The 25,000-nt window shown below is 46.7% G+C and overlaps 2 protein-coding genes across 7 annotated transcripts in view; one reads left to right on the top strand and one right to left on the bottom strand.

Annotated features, from left to right (window-relative positions):
* Positions 1 to 6,497, top strand: part of dydc2 (DPY30 domain containing 2) — a 32,142-nt gene extending 25,645 nt beyond the window's left edge. For all 6 annotated transcript variants that reach the window (XM_072558009.1, XM_072558008.1, XM_072558005.1 and 3 more), the window contains exon 6: positions 6,322 to 6,497. In XM_072558009.1, coding sequence (XP_072414110.1) covers positions 6,322 to 6,405 — 84 coding nt within the window. In that variant the 3' untranslated portion in view covers positions 6,406 to 6,497. The remainder of the gene's footprint in view (positions 1 to 6,321) is intronic.
* The window catches only part of selenou1a (selenoprotein U 1a), an 81,983-nt gene extending 59,681 nt beyond the window's left edge, over positions 1 to 22,302 (bottom strand). Inside the window, exon 1 of the mRNA XM_072558004.1 lies at positions 22,196 to 22,302. The gene's annotated coding sequence lies outside the window, so the exon portion shown is untranslated. The remainder of the gene's footprint in view (positions 1 to 22,195) is intronic.
* Between the last annotated feature and the right edge of the window lie 2,698 nt (positions 22,303 to 25,000).

Raw genomic sequence — 25,000 nt, 5'->3', positions numbered from 1 at the left:
TGACCACTACTGTATCTTTAATTGGTCATGATGCTGGTCCAACATCCAATATGAGATGAGCAAGTAAACATTAAAAAGATTAAGACATCATTGGTCCCAAATACAAATTCTTTTGCCTAACCAATGACTCCATCCCTCTTCCTGGCAACTGTCTGAGAGTCTGAATCATATTATTCACAATCTTGGTATCCGGTCAAGCCTGCAGATAAGCTTCTGTCTATGACCACGATGGCTTGTTTCTACTTCTTTAAAACACTATCACTATACACAACCTTTGGTCACCTGTAAACTTACAAATTAGGAACAGGGATAAGTCACTCTTTCAAGCTTGCTCTGTTGCTCAAAAAGATTGTGATTGATCTGATGACTCTATAATCTTGCCTACCCCGATAATCTTTAAACTCCTTACTTAAGGATCTATCCATGATTGCCTCAAAAATATTCAGACTTTGTTTCCACCATCTTCTGAGGAAGAGAATTCCAAAGACTCACTGCCTTCTGAAAGAAAAATAAATCTCCTCATCTCTATCTTAAATGGACGACCACTAGTTCTAGATCCTCCCACAACAGGAAACAAGTTATCCACATCTACCCTGTCAAGACTCCTCAGGATTTTGTAAGTTTTAATCAAGTCATTTATTATCTAAGCTTCAGAAGTTACAAGCCCAGCGCAACCAACTTCTTGTCATAAGACAACCTGCCCTTCCCAGGCATTAGGCTGGTAAACGTCTGAAATGCTTCCAAATCATTTATATCCTTCCTGTGGTAATATCTTCTTTCATGGTCAAATTATCTTTCCAATATTGAGTTGATAAGTGGCAAGTAATATTCATACCACACCAAATCCCAGGCAATGATCAAAATGATTCAAAGAGAACATCAACATTACCCCGTGACATTCAATGAATGACATTACCATCACCACACTGCCCTACTATCAAGATTCTGGGGGTTACCATTGACCAGAAACTGAACTGCACCAGTCAAATAAATACGATGACTATAAGAGCAAGTCAGAGGCTGGGAGATCTACAGCAAGTAAATCACCTACAGACCATAATCTACAATGCATATGGTCAGCAGCTGAATAATCAAGAGGCTCGACAACAGCCCGCTTGATTGGCACTCCCAGAATAACCATTATTCCCTTCAACACCATCTCACAATTACAGCAATATGTACTATCTTCAAAGTGAACTGCAGCAAGTCACCAAGTCTTTCAACAGCACCTTCCAAATCTCTTACCTCCACCAATATGGAAGGACTAGGGTAGCAGATACAGGAGACAACCACCACCTGCAAGATCCTCACAGTCACTCAATCTTGACTTGAAAATGTATTACTACCTTCTGCATCAGAAGGTTAAAATCCTGGAACTCCCTACCTCACAGCACTGTGGGGTTCCTATATCATGTTGATTAACTGCAGTGGTTCAAGAAAACAGATCATCACTATCTTCCCAAGGATATATGTAAAGGCTGGCCCAGCCAGCAATGTCCACATCCCTACAATGAATGGAAAAAAAAGTTATCTGATGGCCTTATAGATGTTATAAAACAGCATGCTGTTTATATGAAGTTCATATTTTAACTTGGGTTAAGCGAGTTTATGTTAAGACAGTTCAAAACCAAATATGGTTGCTAAAGCAAAATTTTATTCATTAAAAATAAGGCTAGACATGTATCTTAGATTTAAACCGTAGCATGGAGGAGCTTAAACAATATTGCAATTGTTCCCTGAATAGACATATGACCTTCAATTGATCTGATTCACTAAAGCACATGAACTCTTAGAATCAATAAGATTACCAGGAATAAGAGAGCTCTCATAAAACAGATGACGTCAAATTGTTTACCATCTGGCACTGATGAACCTACAGGTTTGCTACATCCTACATCAAGATGTGATTTGTTTCACAAAGTCCCAAAAAATAATTGAACAGACAAAATTCGTAACTTCATCCTCTCCTGATCAAATGATTGATCTTCTCTTTGATATCTGATATTTTCGTCACCGATTTGATTGATTAATCCTGTCCTCACTAAGTGATCCTCTCTTTACAGATTGATTGATTTTATCCTGTCTCACTAACTGATCCTCTCTTCACTGATTGATCCTCTCCTCACTGATTCCCCCTTCATGAATCGATCCTCACTGATTGATCTTCTCTTCACTGATTCATCTCCTTATTGAGATCCTTTTGTCACTTATTTGCTGTTCTCACTGGGCAATCCTCTCCTCACTAATTGCTTTTTTCGTATCCTCATTGATCCTGTCTTAATTTTCTAAATGATGAATCAATCCTTTCTTCTTAGATCTGCTCTTCAAAATTGATTGATTCTCTCCTCACCGTTGATCCTCTAACTAATTCTTAACTCACTGATCGATCCTTTCCTTGCTGATCGATTCTCTTTTCTTCTCACAGATCCTCTCCTCCTTTCCTCTCATCACTGATTGATTGACCCTCTCCTCACTGAACAAAGTTCTCCTCACTGATTGATCATCTCCCTGATGGTTGATCTTCTTTTCACTGGTATTCCCTTTACTGATTGATCAATCCTCTCAGGGAATGAGGTCCTCTCCTCATTGATTGATTGATCCTTTACTTACTGATTACCCAATTCTTTCCTCACTGATCAATTCTCGCCTCACTGACTGATCTCCTACTCACTGATTCTCTCTTCACTGATACCTGATCCTCACCTCAGTGTTGAGATTGATTATCTCTTTGTTAGATTGATCCCCTCGGCACTCATTGATCTGCTCATCACTGATCAATTGATCCTTTATCCAATGTTTGATCTGCTCCACATGGATCGGTCCACTGCTCACCAATCAATCCTTTCTTTACTGACGGATCAATCAATTCTCACTGATCCATTCTTCACTGATTGATTGATCCTCTGCTCATTGTTGCTCTCCTCCCTGATCAATCGATCCTCTCATCGCTGAACAACTGATGCACTCCTTTCAGCACAATCGATCCTTTCCTTATGTTTGATCCTCTCCTTCATGATTTATCATTTGTATCGTTGCTGGTTAATCCTCTCCTTGATTGCTAATCCTGTCCTCACTAATTGGTCCATCCTCTCCACCTTCTCTCCTCTGAGAAATTAATTCTTTCCTGATTCATCGATCCTCTCCTTACTGATTGATTGTTCAATCCTCTCATCACTAATTGGCCCATTCCTCATCGACTGATTCTCTCTTCACTGATCAATCATTGAGGAAGGGGATCCTTAACAAGTGGATTAATCCTCTCCTTAATTATCGATCTATTGTCTTCTCACTAATTGATCAATCCTCTCTTCACTGGTCACTGGTTTTGTAGAACCTCCACAGTGTGGAAACAGGCCACTCAAGCCAACAAGTCCACACCAACCCTCCAAAGAGCATCACACGCGGACCCATCCCCAACCCTATCCCTGTAACCCTGTTCTTCCCATGGCTAACATACCTAGCCTACACATCTCTGAACACTATGATTAATTTAGCTTGGCCAATCCATGTAACTTGCACATCTTTAGAATGTGTCATAGAGACGGACAGCACAGTAAACAGACCCTTTGGTCCAACTTGTCCATGCTGACCAGATATCCCAAGCTAATCTAGTCTCATTTGCTAGCACTTGGCCCATATCCCTCTCAACCCTTCCTATTCATATACCCATCCAAAAGTCTTTTAAATGTTGCAATTGTACCACTACTGCCTCTGGCAACTCATTCCTTCCACGCACCACCCTCTGCGTGAAAGGTTTGCCCCTTAGATCCTTTTTATATCTTTCCTCACTCACCTTAAACCTATGACCTCTAGTTGTGAACTCCCCCAACTCAGGGAAAAGACCTTGTCTATTTATCCTATCCGTGCCCCTCATGGTTTTATAAATCTCTATCAGGGTTACCCCTCAGTCTCTGATGCTCCAGAGAAAACAGCTCCAGCCTACTCAGCCACTCCCTATAGCTCAAATCCTCCAACCCTGGCAACATTCTTGGAAATCTGTTCTGAACCCTTTCAGGTTTCACAACGTTAAGAATCACACAACACCAGATTATGGTCTCACAGGTTTATTTGGAAGAAACAAACCTGTTGGACTATAACCTGATGTTGTGTGATTTTTAACTTTGTCCACCTCAGTCCAAATCGCCACCTCCAAGTTTAACAACACACTTCCAATAGGAAGGAGACCAGGATTGCACACAATATTCCAACAGTGGCCCAATCAATGTCACGTACAGCCACAACATAACCTCCCAACTCCAATACTCAATGCTGTGACCAATAAAGGAAAGCTTACTAAACGATTTCTTGACTATCCTATCTACCTGTGACTCCACTTTCAGGGAGCAATGAACCTGCACTCAAGGTCTCTTTGTTCAGCAACACTCCTCAGGACCTTCCCATTAAGTGTATAAGTCCTGCTCTGATTTGCTTTTCTAAAATACAGCACCTCGCATTTATCTAAATTAAACTCCATTTGCCACTCCTCAGCCCATTGGATCATCTGATCACGATTCGGTTGTACTCCAAGGTAATCTTCTTCACTGCCCACTAAACCTCACAATTTTGGTGTCATCTGCAAACTTTCTAACTATACCTCCTCTGTTCACATCCAAGTCATTTATATAAATGATGAAAAGTAGTGGACCCAGCACTGTTCTCAGGCCTCCAGTCTGAAAAGCAACCCTACATCATCACCCTCTGTCTTCTACCTTTGAGCCAGTTCAGTATCCAAATGGTTAGTTCTCCCTGTATTCCATGAGATCTAACCTTGCGAACCAGTCTCCCATGGGGAACCTTGTCAAACGCCTTACTGAAGTCCATATAGATCACGTCTACTGCTCTGCTCTCATTAATCCTCTTTGTTACTACTTCAAAAAACTCAATCAAGTTTGTGAGACATGATTTCCCACACACAAAGCCATGTTGACTATCCCTAATCAGTCCTTGCCTTTCCAAATACATATACATCCTGTCCCTCAGGATTCCCTCCAACAACTTGCCCACTACAGATGTCATGTTCACTGGTCTATAATTCTCTGGCATTTCCTTATCACCTTTCTTAAATAGTGGCACCACATCAGCCACTCTCCAGTCTTCAAGCACCTCGCCTGTGATCATCGGTGATATAAATATCTCAGCAGGGGGCCCAGCAATCACTTCCCAGCTTCCCATAGAGTTCTGGATACACCTGATTAGGTCCTGGGGATTTACCCACTTTTACATGTTCCAAGACATCCAGCACCTCCTCCTCTGTAATATGGACATTTTTCAAGATGTCATCATATAGTTTCCCACATTCCATATCTTCCATGACCTTCTCCACAGTAAGTACTTATGCAAAATACTTGTTCAGTATCTCCCCCTTCTCCTGTGGGAGGAAACCGAAGCACCCAACAGAAACCCACATAGAGCTGGGAATAACATGCAAACTCCACACAGACAGTTCCCTAAGGCTGGAATTGAACCTAGGTTCCTGGCACTGTGAGGTTACAATGCTGACCACTGAACCACCGTGCTGTGCTGGTTGATCACTGGTTGATCATCTCTTCACTGATCCTCTCCGCTCATCGATCAACTCCCTCTTCTCTGATTATGTGATTGATCCTCACATCAATGATCATTTGATCCTCTTCTTACTAATTGATCGTCTTCACTGATCACCCAATCCACTCATCATTGTTCAATCAATCCTGTCTTCACTCTTCAATCGATCCTTTCATCACTGATCAATTAATCCTCTCTTCACCGATCAATCAATCGTCTCTTGCTGATCAATTGATGCTCTCCTCACTGATCTATTCTCTCATCACTGATTGGTATCTGCTTCTCTCCCATTGACCAATCCTCTCCTCACGAATCAATTACGTCTCTCCTCATTTATTGATCCACTCCTCTCTTCACTGATACCTGATTCTCTCCTGTTAGATCAATCCTCTCCTCGCTGTTAGATTGATCATCTTTTCATTGGTAGATCGATCATCTGCTCACCGATTAATCTCGTTGATCAACTGATCCTCTCCTCAGTGACTGAGCAATCATCTCCATATTTATTAATCCTCCTCACTGATCATCTCTCAATTGATCCTGTCTTCATCATTTGATTAATTAACCTATCCTTCTGAATGGTCATAAATTTATTCAGTTTCCATATCCCTCCCTAACTTCTACCTTCCAATGTGGACTGTATAAATTCCAGCATTGCCATGTTGTTCTCCAGGATCAGAGTGAAGTAACTGGCAGACAGCTGGGTCAGAAATAATAACAATGATGCACAGTTTGCTGATATTTCACAGGGAAATCACTTGATATCATTTCTTCTAGGATCATAATGAGGAATCATTGCCAACAGAGGAAGAATCCAAACCTGCAGAAGAACGCATCAAAGAAGCTGAGGAGAAATCCTGAAAAATTAACTGGTCCAACTCAACTCTGGCTTGAGAAGTGGAAATAAACTGTTCATCATCTGATTTTCCATTAAATTAATACATTCTCAGTTAGTTATGTGAGTATCATAATTTGAGATATTGATTCAGTGAATTTTTACAATTTTTTTGAACCCCTGATGTTAGTGTTAGAATTTAACTGAATAAAGTGCACTCCACACTGTCCCCATCAAACAGTCCCAGGACAAGAACAGAGCTGAAAAATGTGTTGCTGGAAAAGCGCAGCAGGTCAGGCAGCATCCAAGGAGCAGGAGAATCGACGTTTCTGGCATAAGCCCTTCTTCAGGAATCTTTCCTGAAGGAGGGCTTATGCCCAAAATGTCAATTCTCCTGCTCCTTGGATGCTGTCTGACCTGCTGCGCTTTTCCAGCAACATATTTTTCAGCTCTGATCTCTAGCATCTGCAGTCCTCACTTTCTTCCAGGACATGAACAGCACCACGTTAGATACAGAGTAAAGCTACCTCTACATTTTTAAACTGAAAGTAAAGCTTCCTTGAGACTGTCCCCATCCAACACCTCCAGAATAGGTATAGCATAGGATTAGATGAATAGTAAAGCTTTCCCCCTTTTAAACTGAAAGTAAAGCTGCTTCTATATTGTTTCCATCAAATAGTCCTATGACAAGTACAGTAGGGGGTTGGATACAGAATATACCTCTTTGTTAGGAGAACAGATCATAGGCCTGAATTATTTATGGACCTGCGAAGGCATTGTTTTGAGAACAGCCACTAAACAGCCCTGCGCTGTAAAGAAAAATTCTATCAGAGTGTTAAAAGCCAGGCTAGCCAGTGAACTCACTGTCAAAAAGGGAACAGCAAAGAGACCTGTCAACTAATTTGTACAGTCAAGAATCTCAAAATCAATTACTCATGACCAACAGCAGCACTTACCACGATCTATGTTCTGTCATCCAATTTAATGGCCACAATATTCTGCCATCTACTTATCTCTTGACTCAATTCACATTTTGAATCTGTGTGTATGTATGTCATGTTTTATGATTGTTTCTCACATTGAGTAGCTCATAAACTCATTCTTTGACTCAAGAAGTCTTGTTAAATTGGCTCCTTTTAAACTATCAGAACATTTCAATTGGGACAAGAAAAACAGAAGGGAAGGGATCCTTTTTAAATTGACCTTGCAACAACAAACCAAGAGAGGGGTTTAATTTGGAGGTCTCCCATCTGGAATTGTAATAAATTGGGGACCCTTGCCCAGGAACCAGTGATAACAACTGCCCCATCAAACATTCCTAGGACTGGTACAGTACGGGTTTACATAGAGAAAACTCGCTGTACACTGTCCCCTTTTAACAGGTGAGGTAATGTGAGGTTAAATACAGAGTAAAACTCCCTTGGCTCTGACCCCATTTAAACAATCACAGGCCATGTACAGCCTGCATTTGACATTGAATAAATCTTCCCCTTACCTAATAAGGTGGCACAGTGGCTCAGTGATTAGCACTGCAGCCTCGCAGCACCAGGGTCCCAGGTTCGAAACCAGACTTGGGTGACTGTCTGTGTGGAGTTTGCACATTCTCCCCATGTCTGTGTGAGTTTCCTCCGGGTGCTCCGGTTTCCTCCCACAATCCAAAGATGTGCTGGTCAGGTGAATTGGCCATGCTAAATTGCCCATAGTGTTAGGTGCATTAGTCAGAGGGAGATGGGTCTGGGTGGGTTACTCTTCGGAGGGTCGGTGTGGACTGGTTGGGCCGAAGGGCCTGTTTCCACACTGTAGAGAATCTAATCTAATATAAAAACATAAGCAATTGGGGCTGGAGTAGACTGAACTGCCCTTGAGCCTGGCGCTGTATTCAGTATATTCATCCCTCAACCATACATTCCCAGCCAATCCTCTGATTCCCTGAGAGATCAAAAATCTGTTATTCTCAGTTTTATACTCAACATTGCAACATTCACAACTTTCTAGAGTGGAAAATTCCAAAGATTCAAAATCCTCAGTGAAGAAAATTCTTCCCATCCCAGTCTTAAATGAGAGGCACCTTTTCCTGAGACTGCGTTCCCATCTTCCAGATTTCCCAGGCAGAGTGACTCAGAAAAGGTGCAGAGTATACTTCTCAAGTGTCTCCAAAGGTGGTACATCAATACCAAAATAAAAACTCTTTTGACACTATCTTATCAAACAGTTACAGGAATGGGAGAAAGGGAGGACTGCAGACGCTGGAGATCAGAGTCAAGAGCATGTTGCTAGAAAAGCACAGACAGCATCTGCGGAACAGGAGAATAGACGTTTTGGGCATAACATCTTCATCAAGAATGGATGATGAGGTTGCAGGCTGTGGGTGGGAGATCCCCAGAGATGATGAGGTTGTGGGTGGTGTGAGAGATGATGGTTTGGTGATGGGAGGTGAGGTTGTGGTCAAGGGCGCAATAGTAGGAGATGTAAGAGTTGGCACCTGGGTCCAGTAGTGTTGATGTCGATGTGCCAAACTACCACAGCACCCCCATGTCTGCTGGTTTGATGGTGGGGTTGGGGTTGGATCGGAGAGCTGCGCGTTGCGAGGGTAGGAGATTGGAGTGGATTAGGGGAGTGGAGGTGGTCTATTGCATGATGGCAGTTTGAAATGAAAAGGTCAAGGGTGGGTAACAGGCCAGCACGGGGTGTCCAGGCGGATGGGCTATGTTGGATGCGAGAGAGGGGGTCCTCGGTGGGTGGGCAGGAGTCGGAGGCAGCAATGCTCAATATTGCAATGCATGTCGAACTCATTAATCCAGAATTGTAGAGGGATGAAGGTGAGGCCTTTACTGAGGATTGAACGTTCATCCTCAGTAAGGGGGAGGTCTGCGGGAATAGAAAAAACAAGGCGCAAGGCTGGGAGTTAAAACCTGGGGTTGGGGTGGAGACTGCCACTGGAGTGGGTATGGTTATGGGTCAGATGTGAAGTCGCCAATTGAAGTGACACTTACCATGGGGGCGGAAGTGGTGTCGGCGATGTAGTCATCGGTGTTCCAGTGACTGACGCCTCTGGGGGCAGAAGTAGCTGCTGCAGCGGCAACTGCGGGGTCAGAAGTGATGTGGAGGGTAGGTGTTGTGTCGGTGCTAGTGGCAGTGGATCCTGTAGTGGTCATGGAGGCAGTTGTCTCCCCAGCGACCGCGGAAGTAGTAGTCTGGAGGCGATTGTGGAGGTGGCGTGACTGCGATCTGTTGGGCGGCGGGGCTGGAAGTGACATCATCATTCGCCACGGTGGTAGTGGCTGGAGCAGCCGCATGCCTAATGGCATTGAGTAGTTTCAGAGGCCAGGAGAAGGTTTTGGAATGGTTGAGGAGTCCCGAGGATTGAGGTAACTACATGGGAACTTGTTTAACTTACATTCTTTTATGTCGCTATGGTGAAGAAAAAGCGTTTCTTGAGTGTGTGAATTCTTCTGAGGATATAAAACAGCAGAGGTCCTTTGCAGGTCTGGGAGAGTGTGGCCCTGAGCTATGGTAGGGCTGACTGCAGGGAGAGTAGCTGGCGGTGCATGGCTGCGAATGTGAAGCAGAGAATCTGGAAGGAGAACCATTTCTGAAGGATTCGTATTTGTAGTACATATGTTTTCCTGTTCAGGTCCAAATTATGTTAGTCTGTATGTAGTCTGGAGTCCATGCAGGATCAGACGGTTCCATAGGCAGGCCCTGAGGAAGGAGATGCAGCTGTGGCAGCGAGTCTGCTTCAGGACGTGGCTGAAGAGCTTCAGGGCAGAGGAGATGACATGGGGGGTGCAATGAGAGAGAGGGACTCACTAAGATCCTTGTAGAGAGAGGAGGAGAACTTCTTCAAGGTAGGCATTCTTGAAATCAACTAGGAGAAAGTGAGGATAGTAGATGCTGGAAATCAGAGCCGGGAGTGTGTTACTGGAAAATCACAGCAGGTCAGGCAGCATCCAATGAGCAGGAGAATTGACATTTCGGGCATAAGCACTTCATTACGGGTGGCACAGTGGCTCAGTGGTTAGCACTGCTGCCTCACAGTGCCAGGGACGCAGGTTCAATTCCAGCATTGGGCTGTGTGGAGTTTGCATGTTCTCCCTGTGTCTGCACGGGTTTCCTCCGGGTGCTCTGGTTTCCTCCCACAGTCCAAAAATGTGCAGGTCAGGTGAATTGGCCATGCTAAATTGCCCATTGTGTTAGATGTATTTGTCAGAGGGAAATGGGTCTGGGTGGGTTACTCTTCGGAGGGTCAGTGTGGACTTGTTGGGCCAAAGGGCCTGTTTCCACACTGTACGGAATCTAATCTAATCCAATCAGGAATGAGTGCAGTATGGGTTCGATGCATACTAACCTGTGTTCCAGAAATTGGTGAGTTTTGCCACTAATTATATACTTCTTAACTCAATGGTAAAAATGTTAATCTTTATTTATAGGACATGAACCCAGACCCAAGTAGGGACACTACCACTGTGCTACAAAAGCCCCCAAGCTTGAGTGATACTTTATTTTCTAGAAGGAGCTATTAGATTAGATTCCCTAGTGTGCAGAAACAGGACCTTCGGCCCAAAAAGTCCACACCCACCCTCCGAAGAATAACCCACTCACCATTTTCCTCTGACTAATGCACCTATCACTATGGGCAATTTAGCATGGCCAATTCACCTGACCAGCACATCTTTGGATTGTGGGAGGAAACCGAAGCACCTGGAGGAAACCCACACAGACACGGGGAGAATGTGCAAACTCCACACAAACAGTCACCCAAGATGGGGTCCTAGTGCTGTGAGGCAGCAGTGCTATCCACCGAGCCACTGAACATTTTATTCCCCACCACAAAATCACTAGTGTTAATTTTAGAATCCCTACAGTATGAGAGCTGGCCATTCAGCCTATCGAGTGCACACCGACCCTCTCAAGAGCATCCCACCCAATTTACCTGTAAACCGGCATTTCCCATGGCAAATCCATCTTGCCTGCACATCTCTGTAAACTATAGGCAATTTAGCATCTAACCTGCATATCTTTGGATTGTGGGAGTAAACCCACACAGACACAGGGAGAATGTTCCTAAATCTACACAGACAATTGCCCGAAGCTGGAGTTGATCCCAGGTCCTTGGCACTGTGAGGCAGCAGTGCTAACCATTGAGCCATGTGCCACTTGTTTTCTCTTTTATCCTCAATCACTAAATCAGTTTGCTTTTGAATTAATTACCAATTAAAAGTAAGCCTTTTTTAATAAACATTTAAAAATGTTATCACATACAACTGACTGGCTTTTCTTCCCACCATTAAATCGCCCATGGCATTTTCATCTATTCACCACCACCAAAGTGATGTGCTTTCCAGCTAAAATGAACCTTTTTTCTATTTTCTGATCAGCCTGTTCAGAGATAGTAGCACTCTACTCTGGAGCAGGTAGAACTTGAACCCAGACCTCCCAGCTTACAGGCAGGGACATTACCAGAGCATCACAAGAGCCCTCCAACTTATAGAGTCATAAAGATGTACACAGTATGGAAACAGACCCTTCGGTCCAACCCGTCCATGCCGACCAGATATCCCAATCCAATCTAGTCCCACCTGCCAGCACCCGGCCCATATGCCTCCAAACCCTTCCTATTCATATACCCATCCAAATGCCTCTTAAATGTTGCAATTGTACCAGCCTCCACCACATCCTCTGGCAGCTCATTCCATACCCGTACCACCCTCTGTTTGAAAAGGTTGCCCCTTAGGTCTCTTTTATATCTTTCCCCTCTCACCCTAAACCTAAGCCCTCTAGTTCTGGACTCCCCGACTCCAGGGAAAAGACTTTGCCTATTTATCCTATCCATGCCCCTCATAGTTTTGTAAACCTCTATAAAGTCACCCCTCAGCTCCAGGGAAAACAGCCCCAGCCTATTCAGTCTCTCCCTATAGCTCAAATCCTCCAACCCTGGCAACATTCTTGTAAATCTTCTCTGAATCCTTTCAAGTTTCACAACATCTTTCGGATACAAAGGAGACCAGAATTGCACGCAATATTCCAACAGTGGCCTAACTAATGTCCTGTACAGCCGCAACATGACCTCCCAATTCCTGTACTCAATACTCTGACCAATAAAAGAAAGCATACCAAACGCCTTCTTCACTATCCTGTCGAGCTGCGACTCCAATTTCAGGGAGCTATGAACGTGCACTCCAAGGTCTCTTTGTTCAGCAACACTCCCTAGGACCTTACCATTAAGTGTATAAGTCCTGCTAAGATTTGTTTTCCTAAAATGCAGCACCTCGCATTTATCGGAATTAAACTCCATCTGCCACTTCTCAGCCCATTGGCCCATCTGGGAGAAAGTGAGGACTGCAGATGCTGGAGATCAGAGCTGAAAATGTGTGGCTGGAAAAGCGCAGCAGGTCAGGCAGCATCCAAGGAACAGGAGAATCGACGTTTCGGGCATCAGCCCTTCTTCAGGAAGGGCTGATGCCCAAAACGTCGATTCTCCTGTTCCTTGGATGCTACCTGACCTGCTGCGCTTTTCCAGCAACACATTTTCAGCCACTGGCGCCTCTGGTCAAGATCATGTAGTCATCTGAGGTAATCCTCTTCGCTGTCCACTACACCTCCAATTTTGGTGTCATCTGCAAACTTACTAACTGTACCTCTTATGCTCGCATCCAAATCATTTATATAAATGACAAAAAATAGAGGATCCAGTACCAATCCTTGTGGCACTCCACTGATCACAGGCCTCCAGTCTGAAAAACAACCCTTCACCACCACCCTCTGTCTTCTACCTTTGAGCCAGTCCTGTATCCAAATGGCTAGTTCTCCCTGTATTCTGAGAGATCTAACCTTGCTTATCAGTCTCCCATGGGGAACCTTGTCGAACGCCTTACTGAAGTCCATATAGATCACATCTACTGCTCTGCCCTCATCAATCCTCTTTTTTACTTCTTAAAAAAACATGTGAGACATGATTTCCCACACACAAAGCCATGTTGACTATCCCTAATCAGTCCTTGCCTTTCCAAATACATGTACATCCTGTCCCTCAGGATTCTGTCCAACAACTTGCCCACCACTGAGGTCAGGCTCACCGGTCTATAGTTCCCTGGCTTGTCCTTACCACTCTTCTTAAACAGTGGCACTGCGTTTGCCAACCTCCAGTCTTCCGGCACCTCACCTGTGACTATCAATGATACAAATATCTCAGCAAGAGGCCCAGCAATCACTTCTCTAGGTTCCCACAGAGTTCTCGGGTACACCTGATCAGGTCTTGGGGATTTATCTGCTTTTACCCGTTTCAAGACATCCAGCACTTCCTCCTCTGTAATCTGGACATTTTGCAAGATGTCACCATCTATTTCCCTACAGTCTATATCTTCCATATCCTTTTCCACAATAAATACTGATACAAAATACTCATTTAGTTTCTCTCCCACTTTCTGCGGTTCCACACAAAGGCCACCTTGCTGATCTTTGAGGAGCCCTATTCTCTCCCTAGTTACCCTTTTGTCCTTAATGTATTTGTAAAAACCATTTGGATTCTCCTTAATTCTATTTGCAAAGCTATCTCTTGTCCCCTTTTTGCCCTCCTGATTTCCCTCTTAAGTATACCCCTACTTCCTTTATACTCTTCTAAGGATTCACTCGATCTATCCTGTCTATACCTGACATATGCTTCCTTCTTTTTCTTAACCAAACCCTCAATTTCTTTAGTCATCCAGCATTCCCTATACCTACCAGCCTTCCCTTTCACCCTAGCAGGAATATACTTTCTTTGGATTCTTGTTATCTCATTTCTGAAGGCTTCCCATTTTCCAGCCGTCCCTTTACCTGCGAACATCTGCCCCCAATCAGCTTTCAAAAGTTCTTGTCTAATACCGTCAAAATTGTCCTTTCTCCAATTTAGAATTTCAACTTTTAGATCCAGTCTATCCTTTTCCAAGACTATTTTAAAACGAATAGAATTATGGTTGCTGGCCCCAAAGTGCTCCCCCACTAACACCTCAGTCACCTGCCCTGCCTTATTTCCCAAGAATAGGTCAAGTTTTGCACCTTCTCTAGTAGGTACATCCACATACTGAATCAGAAAATTGTCTTGTACGCACTTAACAAATTCCTCTCCATCTAAACCTTTAACACTGCAGCAGTCCCAGTCTATGTTTGGAAAGTTAAAATCCCCTACCATAACCACCCTATTATTCTTACAGATAGCTGAGATCTCCTTACAAGTTTGTTTCTCAATTTCCCTCTGACTATTAGGGGGTCTATAATACAATCCCAATAAGATCATCCCTTTCTTATTTCTCAGTTCCACCCAAATAATGTCTCTGGATGTATTTCCGGGAATATCCTCCCTTAGCACAGCTGTAATGCTATCCCTTATCAAAAATGCCACTCCCCCTCCTCTCTTGCCTCCCTTTCTATCCTTCCTGTCGTATTTGTATCCTGGAACATTAAGCTGCCAGTCCTGCCCATCCCTGAGCCATGTTTCTGTAATTGCTATGATATCTCAGTCCCATGTTCCTAACCATGCTCTGAGTTCATCTGCCTTCCCTGTTCAGCCCCTTGACTTGAAATAAATACAGTTTAATTTATTAGTCAGGGCAAGCAGGGACCAGGTAGGACTGTTTGAGTCGCTTCTGTTCTTAACTGTACCAGTCTCAGATTGATCTCTTTCCTCACTATCTCCCTGGGTCCCACCTCCCCACCTTACTAGTTTAAATCCTTCCGAGCAGCTCTAGCAAATTTCCCTGCCAGTATATTAGTCCCTTCCAATTTAAATGCAAACCATCCCTCATGAACAGGTCACTTCTACCCCAAAAGAGATTCCAATGATCCAAAAATGTAATCCTTCTCCCATATACCAACTCCTCAGCCATGCATTCATCTGCTCTAACCTCCTATTCCTGCCCTCACTAGCTCATAGCATTGGGAGTAATCCAGATATTACTACTCTCGAGGACCTCCTTTTTAAATTTCTGCCTAACTCTCTGTAATCTCCCTTTAGAATCTCAACATTTTCCCTTCTTATGTCGTTGGTTCCAATGTGGACAATGACCTCCTTCTGGCCCCTCTCCCCCGTGAGAACATTCTGCATCCTCTCTGAGACATCTTTGATCCTGGCACCAGGGAAGAAACACAGCATTCTGTTTTTTTGCTGCTGGCCACAAAAATGTCTGTCTGTACTTCGCTCTTCAGAATCCCCTAACACAATTGATCTCTTGGAAGCCGACGTATCCCCCGTTGCATTAGAGCCAGTCTTAATACCAGAAACTTGGCAGTTCGTGCTACACTCCCCTGAGTATCCATCACCATTTTCCAAAACAGCATTCCTGTTTGAAATGGGTGTATACACAAAAGACTCCTGCACTAGCTGCCTACCTCTCTTACCCTTCCTGGAATTAACCCATCTATGTGACTGTATCTGAGACTTGCCCCCTTTCCTATAACTGCCATCCATCACATTCTGTTGCTGTTGCAAATTCCTCATTGCCTCTAACTCTCTCTCCAACTGATCCATTCTATCTGATAAGATTTACATCCAACAGCATTTATGGCAGATATAATCCACAGTAAACCTTGAACTCTCTTTAAACTCCCACAGCTGACAAGAAGTACATATCACTGCAAAGGTCATTTTTGCTCCTTCACAATCTACAGATCCAGAAAATAACACCGTCTTATTCCTCTACAAAACACTGTCCCAGGTTAAATTTAAAATATACGCCATACCTATTAATTTAATCAAGAGACATATCTCCAAAAACATATAAACAAAAAAAACCCACTCTACTCACTACTGCAGCCTTTCTGTTGGACACACTTAAAATGACGATTAACTTATCTGATTCTGTGCTGAGAACTTTGCCCAAATAGGTTCCTCCAAGATTAGTTGTGAATTTCACTATTTGTTAATTTCCCAGATGCACTCCGATGTCCAGCGATACATGAATTCAAAACAGCAAGGACAGTAACTGTGCAGGTTCTCTCTCTCTCCTGCGCTGTCCGCACCATGTGCTTCCTTTGTCTGTTCTTCTCCCTTTTAAAACTGCTGTTGTTTTGACTTTTTTTTCCCAAAGTTTTCCCCATCCTCCATCTTGGAACTTGTGAATATTTTCTTTTTTTTGCTTATTTATATATTCTAGCTCAAGTGAATCCCTATCCTGGGTTGATGATTTTAATCTGCATACAATTTGTATACAATTAATAGATTAAGAGGTCTCTTATTGTGTAGTGGTAGTGACCCTACCTGTAAGCCAGGAGACTGGAGTTTAAATCCCACCTACTCCAGACTTCGCTGAACAGGTTGATTAAAAAAATAACTAAAAGTTAGATCCCCCATTAAATAAAAATTAAAGTTCACATGTACAGCCAAATGTTCAAATATATTAAATGCAAAACTTTCACTTTCTGTACAAAGCATTACATCACAAGATGTCTCAAGTCTAGAAGCCTTCTTCATACATGCATTTACTTTTACACCAGGGTCCCAGGTTCGATTACAGCCTCAAGTAACTGTTTGTGTGGAGTTTGCACACTCTCCCTGTGTCTGTGTGGATTTCCTCCAGGTGCTCCAGTTTCCTTCCACAGACCAAAGACATGCAGATCAGGTGAATTGGCCATGCTAAATGCCCATACTGTGAGGTGCATTAGTCAGAGGGAAATGGATCCAGGTGGGTTACTCTTCGGAGGGTTGGTGTGGACTTATTGGGCCGAAGGGCCTGTTTCCACACTGTAGAGAATCTAATCTAATCTAATCAAATCAAAGTAGGCAGTTGTTGAAAAGTGTGGTGCTGGGAAAGCACAGCAGGTCAGGTAGCATTTGAGGAGCTGTAGAGTCAACGTTTCGAGCTTAAGGTCTTAATGAGTTGATGACTTTCATTTAATTTTAAAGATTTCCATTCTTTCCAGCATTTGTTGTTAGGTCAGCAAGGTCTTGACTTGACTCCAGTTTTTGTAAAGTGTACATTATCTAATAAAGAACAATCATAGTATTCAATGGGTGTACTAAATTCAGTATGTCCATTCTTAAAGTTATTAACGAATAGAATCACATATCCACAAACACCATTAAAAAAAAATCAGATTTTCTGCAATAAAAATACTTCTAAATTTGCCTTTTACTAGTTCACCTTCCCAGGCTAGTGAGGTAAGAGTACTGCTGTAAATATCACATTTAACTGAGTGTGACATCAAGGAGCTCCATCAAAATTGGAGTCAATGGAAATCAAGGAAAAACTCTCAGCCAGTTGGAATCATACCCACCGCAAAGGAAGATTGTTGAAGGTCAGTCACCTGAGCTCTTCTCTGCAGGAATCGTCAGGGTTACGTCCTTGGCCCAACCATCTTTAGCTTCTTCATCAATGAACTTCCCTCACAAGACCTCATCCCTCATAGAGATGTTCGCGGATGACTGCACAATATTCAGTTTAATTCACAACTCCTCAGATACTGAAGCAGTCAATGTATAAGTGCAACAGGACCTGACCCTAACCTTGCTTGGGCTGACAGATGGCAAATAACATTCACATCACACAAAGGCCAGAGACTGACCATAAGAATGAATCTACCATCAGCCTTTGGTATTCAATTGCATCACTGAATTCCAAACTCATGACCAGTACCATCGAGAAGGACAAAGGGAATACCACCACATGCATGTTCCCTGCCAAGTCACTCAGTATAGAGTTGGAAATATATCGCCATTCCTGGTGTCAATGGGTCAAAATCCTGAAAATTTCTCCAACCTATGGTATGCATAGGACAAACAGGAAGACAGCTAACGATCCGCTTCCATGAACACCAACTAGCCACGAAATGACATGACCAACTATCCTTAGTAGCCACACACTCAGATGACAAGCAACATGAGTTCGACTGGGACAACACTACTATTATAGGACAAGCCAAACAGAGTACAGCCAGGGAATTCCTAGAGGCATGGCAGTCATCCACAGATTCAATCACATCGACCTGGATGCTGCCACTGCAGTGGATAGCTGGAACTGACAACCGGAAGCGGCAGATACAAATTACTATAAATGCCGGAGGAAACATTACAGAAGCGCTTCACAGGAGGCTCCCAATCACTGAGGATGTCACCTAGACAGGGGACGAAATGTCTGCAACACAAATTCCCAGCTCAGCGAACAGAACCACACCAACATTAAAATGGACTTCAGCGCTCCAAGAAGACATTTAGGAAAGAATTGAATAGAATCCTTAGAGTGTGGAAACAATTCCTTTGGCCCAACCTTCACACAACTTTCCAAAGAGTAACCCATCCAGACTCATTCCCCACCCCATTATCCTACATTTACCCCTGTCTAATGCACCTAACCTACACATCCCTGAACACTATGGGTAATTTAGCATGGCCAATTCACCTGACCTGCACATCTTTGGACTGTGGAAGGGAACTGATGCACCCAGAGGAAACCCACACAGACACAGGGAGAATGTGCAAACTTCACACAGACAGTCACCCAAGGCTGGGATTGAACCCGGGTCCCTGGTGCTGTGAAGTATTGTGCTCACCACTGAGCCACCGTGCTACCCCTCCTTCACCATCTCCTTCTCAGGGATAAGCAATAAATACTAGCTCTGCCAGCATTAATTAAATCAATTAATGTTTTAAAATGAGCCTACTCACTGGAGTCACACCTAGCACAAAAACAGATGAATATGGTTATTGAATGACAATCATCCCAATCCCAGGAAATGTGGGAGTTCTTCAGGACAGTGCCCAAGGACCAACCACCTTCATCAAAGATCTTCTCTCCATCATAAAGGATGGGGTTGTTTGCTGATGATTGCACGAAGTTCATCTGCAACTTGTCAGATATTGAAGCATTCTGTCTTGATATGTAGCAAGACTTTGACAAAAATTAGGCTTGGCCTAATAAGTGGCAAGTAACATTTGCGCCACAGAAGTGACAAATAATGACCATCTTCCTCTGACATTGAAAGGCATTACTATTGCTGAGATCCTCCCTATCAACATCCTGGAATGACCATGTTCCAAAAAGTGAAGATTTGGAGATGCTGGTGTTAGACTGGGGTGAACAAAGTTAAAAATCACACAACACCAGGTTATAGTCCAACAGGTTTATTTGGAGGCACTAGCTTTCAGAGTGCTGCTCCTTCATCAGGTGGTTGTGGAGTAAGACACAGAATTCATAACAAAGGTTTACAATGTGATGTAACTGAAATTATATATTGAAAAAGACCCAGATTGTTTGTTAAGTCTCTCATTTTATTTTATTTTATTAAGATTCCCTACAGTGTGGAAACAGGCCCTTCGGCCCAACAAGTCCACACTGACCCTCCGAAGAGCAACCACCCAGACCCATTCGCCTATATTCACCCTGACTAATGCACCTCACACTATGGGCAATTTAGCATGGCCAATTCACCTGACCTGCACATCTTTGGATTGTGGGAGAAAACCAGAGCACCCGGAGGAAACCCACGTAGACACAGGGAGAATGTGCAAACTCTGCACAGGCAGTCACCCAAGGGGGGAATTGAATCTGGGTCTCTGGTGCTGAGGCAGCAGTGCTAACCACTGAGCCACCGTGCCACCCCGTCTTCTAGACTGACCATGTTTGTTTCAGTTCTTTCATATGTAAATAGCAAAACTTTTTTAAAAAGTTACATTCTCAAGTGAACTTTAACAAATGTTTACATGTCAGCCCAGATAATGCATTGAAGGTGCGAGCTGCCCTGTGTGAGACTGTCTGTGCGGGATTTACAGAATGATTTGGATTGAAATGTAGGGGACGTAATCAATAATTTTAAGGATGACATGAAAATTGATAATGATGAGGATAGGCTTAAACTGCATGAGGAAAAGAATGGACTGATCAGCTGATGAGCAGAGCAGCAGCAAATGGAAAAGTGAGACAATGCACTTGGGGAAGGCTAATAAGGAAAGGATCTGGAGATCAGAGGACCTTCTGCATATCCACAGAGCCCTAAAGGTAGCAGGGCAGGTAGATCAGGTGGTTATGTAGACTTATGGGATACTTGACCTTATTAACCAAGGTATAGAATACAGGTTGAGGTTATGCTGGAACTGTTTATAAAACACTGGTTCTGTTACAACTGGAGTAACTAAATGCAGTGATAGTCACCATATATAAGAAGGATCTGATCATGCTGAGAGGGTGCAGACGAGATTAACTAGGATGCTGCCTAGAGAGACTGAGCTATGAGGAAACATTCAAGGCTGACAGAGGATAATTGACAGGGGTGTATACGATTATGAGCAAATGGTCAGGGTGGGTAGGAAGGCATATTCTCTTGTAACATTTAAGCACATTTAAGAACTATTGTGATACAATAGTATTATGGACTAAAAATTGATATTCATCTGGTCAGATCTTTATTGTCTTTTCGACATGATGGGCTAAATAGCCTTCTTCTGTGCTGTAAACATTTTTGAATCTGAAACTTCAACCATTCAAAAACTGGAATTGTCCAAAAACCAGGGGTCGCTCTTTTGGGCACTGCTCTGGAACAGAGTAAGCATGGGAATGATAGATTGTGTTTGAGACCACTGAAAGATAGCAGAAGAATGGGCCAATTAGTATGGCCCATTGTTGCTACAGAGAGCCAGCATTGCAATCAGTCTCCTTAGTGCTGCTCTCACTGTGCAGGTTCCATAAGACTACAACTCCATTCAACCCCTCACAACTGATCAAGTAAACCTCACATTCATTTTTCTGCATTTTCCACTGTAAACCCTTGATTCCTCCTCCGATCAACAACCTCTGGTCCTGGACTTTTTCATTAGGGAAACATCCTCTCAGCATTTACCCTTATGAATCCAACATGTTTCAATGAGCTCACCTCCCATTCTTCTAAACTCCAGTGAGTTGTCTTAACCTGTTATAGCCTTTGCTCACACGTCAATCCCTCCATACCAGGAATCATCCTAGTGAAACTACTCTGAAATGTAATGAAATATTTTTGCCTCAATACAGGGACCAAAACTGCCCATAGTTCTCCAGATGAGGTCCTACTGGCATCTTGTACTATTTCAGTAAGGCTTGCGATTCTTAAAACTCCACCCCTCCCCCACCCCTCCCCCCTTGAAATAAGGGTCAGCATTCGATTAGTCTTCCTGATTACTTGCTGCACCTGTGTGCTAGCGCTTTGTGTTTGTGCACTCAAGTCCCTTTGTGTTACAGCTTTCCTCAATTTAGACAATAATTATCCTTTTGTTCTCCCTTCTGGCATGAACAACTTCGCATTTACCGACGTCATACTCTTATTTGTCAACCTCTTGCCCACTTACTTAACCCATCAAAGTTACAAATCACACAACACCAGGTTATAGTCCAACAGGTTTATTTGGAAGCACCAGCTTTCGGAGCACCGCTCCTTCATCAGGCGGTTGTGGAGGACGCAACTGTAAGACGCAGAATTTATAGCCTATAATTCTATAAATTATAAATTCTGTGTCTTACAATTGTGTCCTCCACAACCGCCTGATGAAGGAGCATCGTTCCGAAAGCTAGTGCTTCCAATTAAACCTGGTGGACTATAACCTGGTGTTGTGTGATTTGTAACTTTGTACACCCCAGTCCAACACTGACATCTCCAAATCATTATTCAGGATTAGTGTTGCTGGAAGAGCACAGCAGGTCAGGTAGCATCCAAGGAGCAGCTCCTAATCATTAACCTCAATACAATACCTCGCTGTAGATTCAGAGTCCATCTCAAAACAGGCCTTTCCACATACTTTTTTTTGTACTACAGCTTTTGTCCATCAATCTCTGGGCTGCATTGCACCGCACGGTATAAGATATGGCACGGTTGACTCACACTTCATCCTGATGCGGGTTTTCAATCACATTGGGCACAGATCATTTCTACAGACCGAGTCAGGGCGCCCAACCCCACGGGTCAAAGGTGACAGCAACTGCGTGTTACGTCAGACGATGCCCTCTGGACGGGACGGCGGGCACGCAGCGTGATGGCGTCAACATTGGGGAGGCGGGCCAGGAGCCCGTGTCGTTGCGTCATGGCGTTGAATCGCGCGGGGGTGTGTCGCTGATGTGTCCTCGAGCGGGCGTGATGGCGTTCCCGGAGGGTGTGTCACTGACGGAGAGGGGGCGGTGTCAGTGTCAGTGTGAGTGTCTGTGTCTGTGCAGCCATGGCGGGGTACCGGAGGGAAGAGCGTGGCCGAGAGCACACCGGCACCTACCGCCTGTTCCTGAGTGAGTGAGTGAGGTGGGGAGGAGTATGGAAGTCAGAGGAGAGGGTGGATGGAGGAGCGAGACAGAAGGATAGAGGAAGGAAAGAAAGAGTGAAGGAGAGGGATATTGGGGAGGAGAGAGAGGATAGAGGGAAGAGTGAGTGGAGGCAGAGAGGGAGGGTGGAGGTGAGGCGGTGAGGGAGAGAGGGGGGAGGGTGAGGGAGAGAGGGGGGGAGGGTGAGGGAGAGAGAGGGGGGAGGGTGAGGGGGAGAGAGGGGGGAGGGTGAGGGGGAGAGAGGGGGGAGGGTGAGGGGGAGAGAGGGGGGAGGGTGAGGGGGAGAGAGGGGGGAGGGTGAGGGGGAGAGAGGGGGGAGGGTGAGGGGGAGAGAGGGGGGAGGGTGAGGGGGAGAGAGGGGGGAGGGTGAGGGGGAGAGAGGGGGGAGGGTGAGGGGGAGAGAGGGGGGAGGGTGAGGGGGAGAGAGGGGGGAGGGTGAGGGGGAGAGAGGGGGGGAGGGTGAGGGAGAGGGGGGAGGGGGAGGGGGAGAGAGGGGGGAGGGGGAGGGGGAGAGGGGGGGAGAGGGGGAGAGAGGGGGGAGGGTGAGGGAGAGAGGGGGGGAGAGGGGGAGAGAGGGGGGAGGGTGAGGGAGAGAGGGGGGGAGGGGGGGAGGGTGGGGGGGAGGGTGAGGGAGAGAGGGGGGGAGGGGGGGGGGAGGGTGAGGGAGAGAGGGGGGGAGGGGGGGGGAGGGTGAGGGAGAGAGGGGGGAGGGTGAGGGAGAGAGGGGGGGAGGGGGGGAGGGTGGGGGGGAGGGTGAGGGAGAGAGGGGGGGAGGGGGGGGAGGGTGGGGGGGAGGGTGAGGGAGAGAGGGGGGGAGGGGGGGAGGGTGGGGGGAGGGTGAGGGAGAGAGGGGGGGGGGGAGGGTGAGGGAGAGAGGGGGTGAGGGGGAGAGAGGGGGGGAGAGAGGGGGTGAGGGGGAGAGAGGGGGGGAGGGGGGGGGAGGGTGAGGGAGAGAGGGGTGAGGGGAGAGAGGGGGGGAGAGAGGGGGAGAGAGGGGGGGAGGGGGGGGGAGGGTGAGGGAGAGAGGGGGTGAGGGGGAGAGAGGGGGTGAGGGGGAGAGAGGGGGGGAGGGGGGGGGAGGGTGAGGGAGAGAGGGGGTGAGGGGGAGAGAGGGGGGAGGGGGGGGGAGGGGAGGGTGAGAGGGGGGGGGAGGGAGAGAGGGGGAGGAGGGGGGGAGGGTGAGAGGGGGGGTGAGGGAGAGAGGGGGGAGGGTGAGGGGGGGAGGGGGTGAGGGGGGGGAGGGGGTGAGGGGGGGGAGGGAGAGAGAGGGGGGGGGAGGGAGAGAGAGGGGGGGGGAGGGAGAGAGAGGGGGGGGAGGGAGAGAGGGGGGGGGAGGGAGAGAGGGGGGGGGAGGGAGAGAGGGGGGGAGGGGAGGGAGAGAGGGGGGGAGGGGAGGGAGAGAGGGGGGGAGGGGAGGGAGAGAGGGGGGGAGGGGAGGGAGAGAGGGAGGGGAGGGAGAGAGGGGGGGGGGGAGGGAGAGAGGGGGGGGGGAGGGAGAGAGGGGGGGGGGGGAGGGAGAGAGGGGGGGGAGGGAGAGGGGGGGAGGGAGGGAGGGGGGGGGAGGGAGAGAGGGGGGGAGGGAGAGAGGGGGGGAGGGTGAGGGCGAGAGAGGGGGGGAGGGTGAGGGGGAGAGAGGGGGGGAGGGTGAGGGGGAGGGAGGGGGGGAGGGTGAGAGGGAGGGAGGGGGAGGGAGAGGGAGGGGGAGGGGGAGGGAGAGAGGGGAGGAGGGAGAGAGGGGGGAGGGGGAGGGAGAGAGGGGAGGAGGGAGAGAGGGGGGGAGGGGGAGGGAGAGAGGGGGGGAGGGAGCGAGGGGGGGAGGGTGAGGGAGAGAGGAGGGGAGGGTGAGGGAGAGAGGAGGGGAGGGTGAGGGAGAGAGGAGGGGAGGGTGAGGGAGAGAGGAGGGGAGGGTGAGGGAGAGAGGAGGGTGAGGGAGAGAGGAGGGGAGGGTGAGGGGGGGGGAGGGTGAGGGGGGGAGGGTGAGGGAGAGAGGGGGGGAGGGTGAGGGGGGGGGGAGGGAGGGGGGGAGGGTGAGGGAGGGGGGGGAGGGAGGGGGGGGGGAGGGAGGGGGGGGGAGGGAGGGGGGGGGGGAGGGAGGGGGGGAGGGTGAGGGAGGGGGGGGGAGGGAGGGGGGGAGGGTGAGGGAGGGGGGGGGAGGGAGGGGGGGAGGGTGAGGGAGGGGGGGGGAGGGAGGGGGGGAGGGTGAGGGAGAGGGGGGGGGAGGGTGAGGGAGAGGGGGGGGGAGGGTGAGGGAGAGGGGGGGAGGGTGAGGGAGGGGGGGGGGAGGGTGAGGGAGGGGGGGGGAGGGTGAGGGAGGGGGGGGGAGGGTGAGGGAGGGGGGAGGGTGAGGGGGGGGGGAGGGTGAGGGGGGGGAGGGAGG

This window comes from Chiloscyllium punctatum, chromosome 38 (genome assembly GCF_047496795.1).
Source record: "Chiloscyllium punctatum isolate Juve2018m chromosome 38, sChiPun1.3, whole genome shotgun sequence".
Lineage (NCBI taxonomy): Eukaryota > Metazoa > Chordata > Chondrichthyes > Orectolobiformes > Hemiscylliidae > Chiloscyllium > Chiloscyllium punctatum.
Note: the sequence above shows the minus strand (reverse complement) of the source record. Positions and strands in the feature narration are given on the sequence as shown.